The sequence below is a fragment of the Limulus polyphemus genome, unplaced genomic scaffold (genome assembly GCF_000517525.1).
Source record: "Limulus polyphemus unplaced genomic scaffold, Limulus_polyphemus-2.1.2 Scaffold1584, whole genome shotgun sequence".
Classification (NCBI taxonomy): Eukaryota; Metazoa; Arthropoda; class Merostomata; order Xiphosura; family Limulidae; genus Limulus; species Limulus polyphemus.
In genome coordinates, this window is record NW_013667194.1 from 153280 (window position 1) to 163411 (window position 10132).

A 10132-nucleotide genomic window follows, 5' to 3' on the forward strand; every position below is an offset into this window, starting at 1 on the left:
GAAGTGAAAAGAAGATCTACTAGATATCAATTAAATTATAAATATATCAATTCATGTGAATATGACTGAAAAATTTCATTTTTTCTGAAAAGGTGGTGTCTATTTACTTGTGACTACGCTGTGTATATTAGGATATAGCTCTTGATGTTTTATAGCTCATTTTATCCAAAACTTTGCATAAACCCTATTTGGTTGTCCCTGGAGCAAAAAAAATGGAAACATTTTTTTGAGAACTCTAAGCCATAGGCTTTCCAAAAATATATGTTTTTTTAAAAATTAACAGAGAATTCTCACAGAAATTTATTTTTTAACAAAAGTAACCCAACTAAATGGAGGATTTTTTTGGGCCAAGTAATCTTATCATCTGGATTGTTTTTGATAGCCATTATGTTCCCCCTTTTCTGCCGTATCACTAACAGTAAATATTTCATATAAAACGAAGACTACAAATAAACATAGTACATGAAATAAAATCTCAAAGTAGCTATAAAAATCTAATAAATTACATTTAATTTAAATTTAATAATTTCAAGTAAAGAACCCAAAATATATATATTTTTTTTTCATTATTGTTCACTTATCAGTGTTTTGAACTCCATTCTGCAATCATAAGTAATTTTGTTACAAGATATTTCTTTCCAGTTCCTATAACTCATGTTCATTACCTTGCACTCTTTAAAAACCAAGTAACAACAAAGATACATTTTCCTTAAGTGTATCCTACAAAAGCAATAAAATAAATCATGTTTTTATCAAATATGTATATCTATGTATGAATACTGATACAACATTACATTTTGCTGGGATAAAGTTTCTCCTTTTCTTAGAACCTTCATAGCATATACATCGCCTGCTTGCTTGTCTCTCACAACTTGCACCTCTCCAAAATGTCCCCTTCCAATAATCTTCTTCACCTCAAAGTCAGTAATATTGACACGAAGACGCTTTACTTCACGTATCACACTTCGAACTTCATGCAGCAAGTAAAGTTTTAAAAAAGATAAGCCAAAAAATTATTTTATTTTCAATATAAATAAATGATTAGTTTTGACATACATATAACATTGATTTTTTAATGTAAAACAAAATTCAATTATCAAAATTATTTTTGAAAAAATAAACAATATTATAAAACTGATATAACTTTATTTGCATAAAAGATTATATTATCTTACTTGGGAGCCAACTTGATAAAAAAAAATTGTAATTGGTCTTTGTCAGAGGTATAATTTTTATATATTTTATTTTTTAAGTTATGCATATCAACTGGTCCTCCATACATTTTTAGATACATAAGAACTTCATGAAATTCTCTAAAACAAGCAAGTAACCATAATATGTAACTTAACCATAAAGTACCTGTGCTTGTACATGTATGGTTAAATAATATGTAACACAGGTCTCACAGATTTTATAGTAAAGGAATATATATATATATATTTTTACATATTAGTTTTACTTACATCTTTCCACAAATGTAGCCACTTGCTTATCTCTTCTCAACTGTTCATTGTTGCATTCATCATACAAAGCCACCAGTGCATCCAGAAGTGTGTCTCTACTTGTCAGATGTGGCTGAGGTATGTTCAAATTAGATCTTCCCAAAATAAGCTGGTTAAGTTTTGTGGATCGACTGGCAATAGACTCTGTGAAACTTTCCATTGTCACTGCATTTGATTTTTCTGTAGATAATATTGAAGAAAATAAATTATAAGCTAAGCAATGTTACAAACTGTAGCAAAATAGTTTTCAGCTTTCAGTATACATGAAAAAAAAAAAGATTTCAAACTGTAACTACCAGAAATATAAATAATAATATCAATGCTTTATAGTTCCTTTACTTAATGACTTAGTAGTAAAGTAACACATTTTATAAACCATACAACCCGTTAAATGTAGTTTAGATGGTCATCCAATATTGTCAGCACTTTTTTTTTGTAACTATACATAGCAGGTCCTTCTTTTGTAGAACGAAAAATTATTTTATCCAAAAGTGAAGAATAAATTTTATAAACTTTAAAAGAATTATTATGAAATTAAAATCAAATTTTCATACTACTGGTGGATTTGAAAAGGTGTTAAACAGAATCTGCATAACAAGCTAAAAAAACAGTTATGTATCATTAAGAAACATATCTCTATTCAGCAGGTCGATTTCAGAGTCATTTAATGATTTGATGAAGATTGAAAACCTTGCTTGTTGGAAGAAAAGTCAGAGTTTGCTGCTGTGAGAGAAGTTGAAGAATTAGTTTGTGAAGGAACCATATTAGGTAAGAAAAAATATACGTTGAATTAAGAAAGAAACAGAAAATCTTAGTGCTTAATCTGCTCTTGTGAGGGGGGAAAAGAAGAAAACATTGGGTTTATTATGATGCACAATGCTTTAAAAAAGTTCAAGACCTCGGGAAGAATGTTCAAGTCAGACAAAGTTTAAACTGTGTCAAATAGATATGAATCTCTAACTGTTTTTGAGATTGTAGAAGGAAAGATCCCCAAAATATTTGTAAAGGGAGAATCTCTAAGTAAACCGAAAGATAAGTGGCAGAACACTAACATATTCTAGGATCATACAGTGGAAAAGGCCAAAATAATGAAGAAAAAATACGATGTAGAAAAGGGTGTAGTGTTTGAACAAGGTAAAAAGGTAGTTTTAAGTAGCTACTGTTATTACTGTAGAAATATACGAAATAAAATGGAAAACCTTAGAGCACTGGTTGAAACAAAGAATTTTAATATAATGTAGGCTAATTTTAGACATATTTGATAACAGGAATTTCTTTGAAATATAGTCTTGTATGCTGTTTAATAGGGATAGAGTACTAAAAAGAGAAAGAGTGACTTGATATGTAAATTGTGAAATACAGCCTGTTGAAGTTTAGAATATTAAAGTTAATAGCAATTAAGTTGAATATATTTGGGTTTCTGTTTGTGGTTATAAGGGGATAAGACTTTTACTGTTTTAGTTGGAATTCATTACAGATAAACAGATGGAACTGATGAAATTAATGAGAAACTCTACAGTGAGAGAAAGAATTCAACTGTTAATGAGGTTATTATTACGATATATTCTAAGATTGGGAAGGGTTACAGCCAACAACGGGTTAGGAAACCTGCAAAGAACAATGCTATTTTAGATTTATTGTTAACTTCTAATAAAAAAAATGGTTGATAGGGTAAAAACTGGAGAACATCTGGGAGCAAGTGGTCATTGCTTAATTAAATTTGGTGTTTTGATGCATAAGGAGGTAAGAAACAATGAGATTTGGGTTCCAACTTTCAAAAAAACAAATTTTGAAGCGATGAAACAATTATTATCTACTGTGAATTATTTAGATACTGAATAAGGAGAAGGTTTTTAAATCAATTCTTAAATATTCAAGATAGCCATGTTCTTTATAGACAAAAAAAAAAGAGTGGTTGCAAGAAAAACCAAAGGTTGGCTCACAAAAGGTACAATGAATAAAATTAAAGAAAAGCATTATAAGAAGTTTAAGTTGACTATGATGATGGCAGAGTCAGAAAATTATAGGAGATCGAGAGAGTTGGTCATATGGAAAATTAAGAAATAAATAAAACTAAATGAAAAAGAGTTGGCAAAAGCGAACAAGAGAGAATCTTCAAAGCCGTGGCACTCAAAATTCTTTTGGGCAGGATTAGAGTAAATCAATCTACGAGACCTTTGTTTCCTTTTTTATTAGCTATATTTTTGTGTGCCAGCAATATCAAGCATGAGACTCGCATGTACCTGTTTTGATTTTATTACTCATCAGGATCTCAACCAGCCTACCCTCAAACTGAAATTCTTTTAAGTAGGATTAGAGTAAATTAATCTACAAGACCTTGGGCATGGTCAATATAAAACAATCGAAAGGGTTTGACCTCCAGAGTCAAAAACTGTAATTAGATCTCAAGAAATGATGGAGCTATAAGCTAAAAGTTTCTACTTGAAAAACTCAGAGCCATTCTATGAGCCGCTGCAAAAAATGCTTTGCAAAGTCATTTAACAAAGTTTAAAATTTGATTCGATAGTCAGCATGGTTTTACTAGGGTAAAATCTTGCCTTACTAATCTTTTGACATTCTTATGTATATGAAGGTATGTGTGTGGATTTTGCTAGATTTTCATAAAGCATTTGATAAAGGTACAAAAGTTATCTTTGTAGGTGTGGCAGGTAGCTTGTCTTATTGGATAGAAACTGACTAAATGGAAGAAAGTAGAGTTGTTATAAATGGAGTACAATGTTGGGACCTTTGCTCTTTTTGATTTACATCAATGACAGATGAAGGAGTGGTCAATAAATTACTTGATTTTGCTGATGATATTAATGTCTTGGGTGTTGCTGGCTGAGAAGAAGATGCTACTGCTTTACAAAAGGATTTGGATTATTTGGCGAATTGGGTAAATAAATGGCAGATGACTTTTAATTATAGGAAATGCATGATAATGCATGTGGGATATTACAATTTGAATTATGAGTAGTTTCAAGGTATAAATTATTTAAATTTCAATGTCAGTTGTCACCCAAAGTTTTACTTAGTTTAATTAACCACTGTACAGTAACTATTATTTAGTATTACAATTAAATACTCAAATTCAAAAAGTCAAATGTTATACATATTACTAGTTACTTGCTCTACTCTTGCCTTCTACTTCTAGTTTTACAATAACCTAAGTTTAGGCTAACATCGAATTTAGAAGGCCTAACACTGCAGCAACACCGTAATACTAACACAGTAACAATAACACTGTAGGTTATAGCTTCTAATACTCAATAATACTAATACTCAGGCATGCTCATCACATTCACAGACACTCTGAGTTGAAAGTTGTCGTGATAAGTTGACCTGAACAATTAGATTTTTCACAGAAAATAAAAATAATTATTTCACCTACCTACGAATTATACTTCTTTATAGTATAAGATAACAAAAAACCTGTAAATTATAACTAAATATGTTTAAGATAATTTGACATATCTTAAAAAACAGCATCCTAACTTACCGCCAATAGAAGGTTTTTGAATGTATCCGCCTTAGAAAAATTAAACGGAAATTTACCCTTATTGGACAGTATAGTTGGCTTAATATATGACATCACCAAACGAAGTATTATGGAGGACTACATGTGTAAATTAAGGCTCACCAATTCCGATTAAGATAATTTAATTTATTTACCTATAACACAACCATTGTTTAAAATGTTTTATTTTAGCACTTTTTTATAATTAAACAAATACATCACTTATATTTTACATCTTATATTGCTATTATTATTTGCCACAAAACGCAAAAGCGACGCTTGATAGGAAACGACACAAATGTTATTTGAACATCCGTATCCCTCTCGGAGCACTTGACCAGTAAGTACAAGAATTCTATAGGTAATAACTACAAAGCCAGGTATAAAATAGGTGAGTTTTATAAGTTAGGTAGATGCTAGAGTTAACATGTGGAAACTCCAGTGCCTAAAGCATTGCTTTTCAAGAGAGTTATAGATAGACAACACTACCTTTAGCTCTGGATTTTCATATTATAGATACATGTTCAAATATTATTTTTATAACGCGACCAGACCATAAGGACATCAGCACCCAAGCCATTCGGCTTCACGTTCTTACGAACAGAGTAAAGTGCCAGTCTGTTGGTTTTTTTTTTTTGTTTTTTTTTTCTTCTTCTTTTTTAAAGACTCTTTCATATTTGTTGAATTTTCTAAACAAAAAAGGAAACTTATCTACCATCAGCAGTTACACGGACTTTCAGAAATCAGAACAGATGATTTGCCTAACTAGCAGAAACATTGAAGCATTGTGCTAAGTTGTACTTAGAGAACAATGTGTGCTTGTCGTTTGGAAGAAATGCAACAAACGCCACCAAATTACCACATATTGTATGGAGACTTGGAGGAATATATAAAAGAAATGGAAAATAGAATCCAAAATACAAATGAATGTAATGACGTTTATGCCGATCTTGCACAAAAAGAACAAGATCTAATTTTAGCCGCTCAACTAGGAAAGGCACTACTTGAAAAGAATGAAGAACTTAGCCTTATAAATGAGAAGTTAACAGAAAACTTTTCCAGAAAACTTGAGGTGAGATTTTATGTCAACATTAAAATGATAAATGTGTTTAAACATTAAATCGCGCAAATGATTTTCTTGTAGTTTACTATTCCTGAGTTGTGATTTAAATCAATCATTATTACAGCTTAAAGTTTAAGCTTTTATAGTGTAATATATTTGAAATACAAATTATTTAATATACATGCATACCTAACTATAAAAACAATTTGCTTCTAATATTTATAATAATGTTTTCTTTTTTGCTTTTGCATTCAAAGCAAGGCTAAACGTTTTCGCTAATCTTTTACTTCTTGTCGTGCCCAACTATTCCTGCATAGTTTGTTTTCGATAATGATTTCACTTTAGTGTACTTCGCAAAATATTCAGTCTGTATGTTCAGAAGTATTAAATATATTTAGATTTTCGTTATGATGTCATCAAGTATGACACTGTCTGATGCATTATCTTCCGTAAAATCAAAAAAGTAAATATTAAACCTATTTTTTCTAAGCCAAACAATGTGACATACAACATGTGGAAGTTTACGAATATGAATGTCAATTGCTGAAACTTTGTTGAATGGACAGCAACAGACGAAAGGCGGAAGACTTTCGAAACGTCGTCCTCTATACTTGTGTTTCTACAACAGACAGTTGCCGTCCATTCAACAAAGTTTCATGATGAATACTCTGCCTAAACCATCTATCAAGGAATGAATGTCATTTGTTTTTCGCGTTTCAAAATCTGATCAATGCTATGATATTTCAAAACCAACAACTTTAAAAAGTTTTAGAAATATAAACAGTTTCAGTATTCAAGCCAAGAGATCAAGCAATATACTATAGGATGGGAAAAGGTATCAAAATAACAAGTTGATAGTTTTATATTTATCATGTTTAGTTTCAGACTAAGACTGTGTTCAAGTAATATACCATAGAATGAAAAGTATCAAACAATAGAAAAGTTGTAGGTTTTATGTTCGTGTTGTTTCAGTTATCAGAATAAAACTGAGTTCAAACAAAACACAGTGAGATTAAAATAACAAAAAAGTTATAAGTTTGATACGTATGTTGCAACACAAAGTGAAAACAACAACAAAAATATCAATTGTTTAGTTATAAGAAACATTGTTTGCTTACAGCGCTTGAGACTGAAACAGTTAAAAACTTGATACACACACACATGAAGAAAATAAATGTTATGTTTACTTTCTAGTTTGTAACTTTCGTGAGTCTTTATCTAGATATGGATTATTTCTGAGAACTAGCTTGAAAACAATAAAGTATCACGGATCGTATAGTTTATGACTCATAAGAAGATCTGTCTATGACAATACCAACTGAGTTAAGTGGTTCTATCTGTTTGCCAATTGTGAATATTTCTATGTATTATATTATTTCCTTGTTCAACTAGCTCTAATGTGCCAATGAGACCATTTCATTTCTTTGAAATTATCTTGTCAGGATTAAAAGTAACTTTCGAGTAAATAGTCTGTACCAATATATTAAAACTGGCTGCTTATATCAAAATAAGACTTCAAGCATAATTAATAAGAAAAAACTTGCAACCATTGCTTTAATGAGATGAACCATCGTTAGCACTCTTTTGTTTCATAACAGCCGTCCTATTTCACAATATCCTTCCCTATGTATGTCATAATGCAAGATTGTTTTTTGTTTTGTTTGTGTTTTTTAATTTCGCGCAAAGCTACACGAGGACTATCTGCACTAGCCGTCCCTAATCTAGTAGTGTAAGACTAGAGGGAAGGCAGCTAGTCATCACCACCCACCGCCAACGAATAGTGGGATTGACCGTCAAATTATAACACCCCCACGGCTGAAAGGGCGAGCATGTTTGGTGTGACGGGGATTCGAACCCGCGACCCTCAGATTGCTAGTCGAGTGCCTTAACCACCTGGCCATGCCGGGCCATATAATGCAAGAGGACCTCTTATGCATCGTAACGATCGTCCTATTTCACAGTGTTCTTCGCTATATATTTGTCTGAATGTAAGAGGACTCTATTTTATCATAACAACCATCCTATTTCATAATGTATGTCTTAACGCAAGATGACTGTTGTATAATAACAACCGTCCTATTTCACAATGTTCTTCCTTATATATGTTTTAAAGCAAGATGACTGTTTTATCATAACAACCGTCCAATTTCACTATGTTCTTCCGAAGAACATGGTGAAATAGGACGGTTGTAAAACAGTCATCTTGCTTTAAAACACATATAATCTGTACACGTCTTAATGTAAGAGGAATATGTTGTATCATAATAACCGTTCTATTTCACAATGTATGTCTTAATGATTTTAATGTGTGTTCTGCGTAATTAGATAAGTCATATTTTTGAACGACCTCCTTTGTGTGATGAGTTCTGCCATACGTATTTATAATAAATACATATGCTTTGAATCATTATTGCGTACGTGTTTAAGAGAACCCATGAATGTGAAGTTGTATTAAACAAAAACCACATATTAGGCTTAAGTCGATGTTCGCTGTCTTTATACTGCCATTTAATTTTTTCCACAAGTTCATCTTCACGTTGTATAATATGTATAACAACCTGCATATGATGAAACACATCCGTCTTCGTTACAGGCCATAAATAACTCATATGACAGATTTAGATAACAAGCTGATTCAGTAGAGGATCTAGGTGGCAAGATATACCTATACCTTCGTAATTTTTATATCTGTAAGTAGATAAACGAGAATCTCTGCAAGAAAGGAAACCCAAAGTGAAAACTTGTGTTTACATTTGAAATATGCTTCTCCAAAACCCCGTGCTGTACAAAGTTTTTCAAGAAACTTATTTGTTTTGGTTATTTTGTTTTAATAGTTAACAAGAAACTCCATATTCGGTTGCAAGTTACAACAAATGTTGTGTGTGTCATGACATCCTGAAACTATGACATAAAGAAACGTGAGTTTATGTGTATGTGTGTGAACCATCATAATATAACCTTTTTAGACGCTTGCTTTATTGTTGAGAAACTTGGTTTGTTGTCTTTAATAATTCGATACAATCTTTGGTTTGTATGACCGGAATTTCAATTTCACTCACGTGTGGAGTTTTAAAGTGTTAAACAAAATAACTCACTGAATACAAGAGCTTATATAACTTGCTTTCCCTTGACTGAAGTTAATGAGCGCTCAATGACAGGTGTCACTAGAGTGTGGTAGAATCTTCAAGTTGAAACAATACAAAACACATGCTATTTACTTTCGGTGATAACTTCGACCCGCAGTGTAATAAATAGTATAATACTCATATCTGTTTTCCTCCTGACGCTCTTTGTAAATGTAATAACAAAACAAACAGAAATCGGAGCATGCAGCGTCTGTTAACCAGTGTTGCTCAAAGTAAAGCATGCAAAATACACGCTCAATATATATATATATGACTGGATGCTGTAATCCATATACATAGATTGATACACCGTAGTGGTAGGAAATATTTTACACCGCGGATGAGCTTTTCTTTTTAATAGTGAATTCCTGCCTGTATCATTGAATGTCCCACTACAGACTTGCCATGGAAAACTTTGATAATATTATTTAGTTTGAGATTGTACTGTTATTGATTTGAGTCGAGGACGTAACGACAATTTGAATTTATTGTATGGCTAATGAAGTTGTAAATATACAGGACGAGAAACTGTTTGGCAAGTGGTCTTCTAGTCACACCATATCTATATACTCCATCATGAGGGATTTTTCTAGTACCTTGCATACTTACAGACAGATAGAACACTCACATACGTATACGTACACATTCTAGTGACAATTGTACTTTCACACAGGGCCGCAGTGAGACAATTTTAAAAAAGTTGTACAGAAAGCTGCAGAAATCATAATGTTGCGTCATCGAGATCATGTGATTCTCACGCTCTCTCCTTTCTTGAATTATCCTGTACTTTGGCGAATGTTCTAGTTCTTACTAGATATAGGGTAGGCGGATATATAAAAGAGATTGTTGAAGGAATGTGTGTGTGTAGACAGTGTGTAATTGATCTGCAGTCAGAAGTATTATTGACGTTCGTTGATATAGCGTT

The 10132-nt window shown here is 31.8% G+C and overlaps 2 protein-coding genes across 3 annotated transcripts in view; one reads left to right on the forward strand and one right to left on the reverse strand.

Moving 5' to 3' along the window:
- LOC106464193 (citron Rho-interacting kinase-like) overlaps positions 1-5028 on the reverse strand; it is a 70721-nt gene extending 65693 nt beyond the window's left edge. The window contains exons 1-3 of the mRNA XM_013924318.2: positions 5002-5028; positions 1464-1682; positions 795-970 (exon numbers count right to left, since the gene is read on the reverse strand). Of these exons, the coding sequence (XP_013779772.2) occupies positions 795-970; positions 1464-1662 (375 nt within the window). The 5' untranslated portion in view covers positions 1663-1682; positions 5002-5028. The remainder of the gene's footprint in view (positions 1-794; positions 971-1463; positions 1683-5001) is intronic.
- Positions 5029-5490: 462 nt separating this feature from the next.
- The window catches only part of LOC106464194 (bicaudal D-related protein homolog), a 63077-nt gene continuing 58435 nt past the window's right edge, over positions 5491-10132 (forward strand). For both annotated transcript variants that reach the window (XM_013924319.2, XM_022391897.1), the window contains exon 1: positions 5491-6091. In XM_013924319.2, coding sequence (XP_013779773.2) covers positions 5831-6091 — 261 coding nt within the window. In that variant the 5' untranslated portion in view covers positions 5491-5830. The remainder of the gene's footprint in view (positions 6092-10132) is intronic.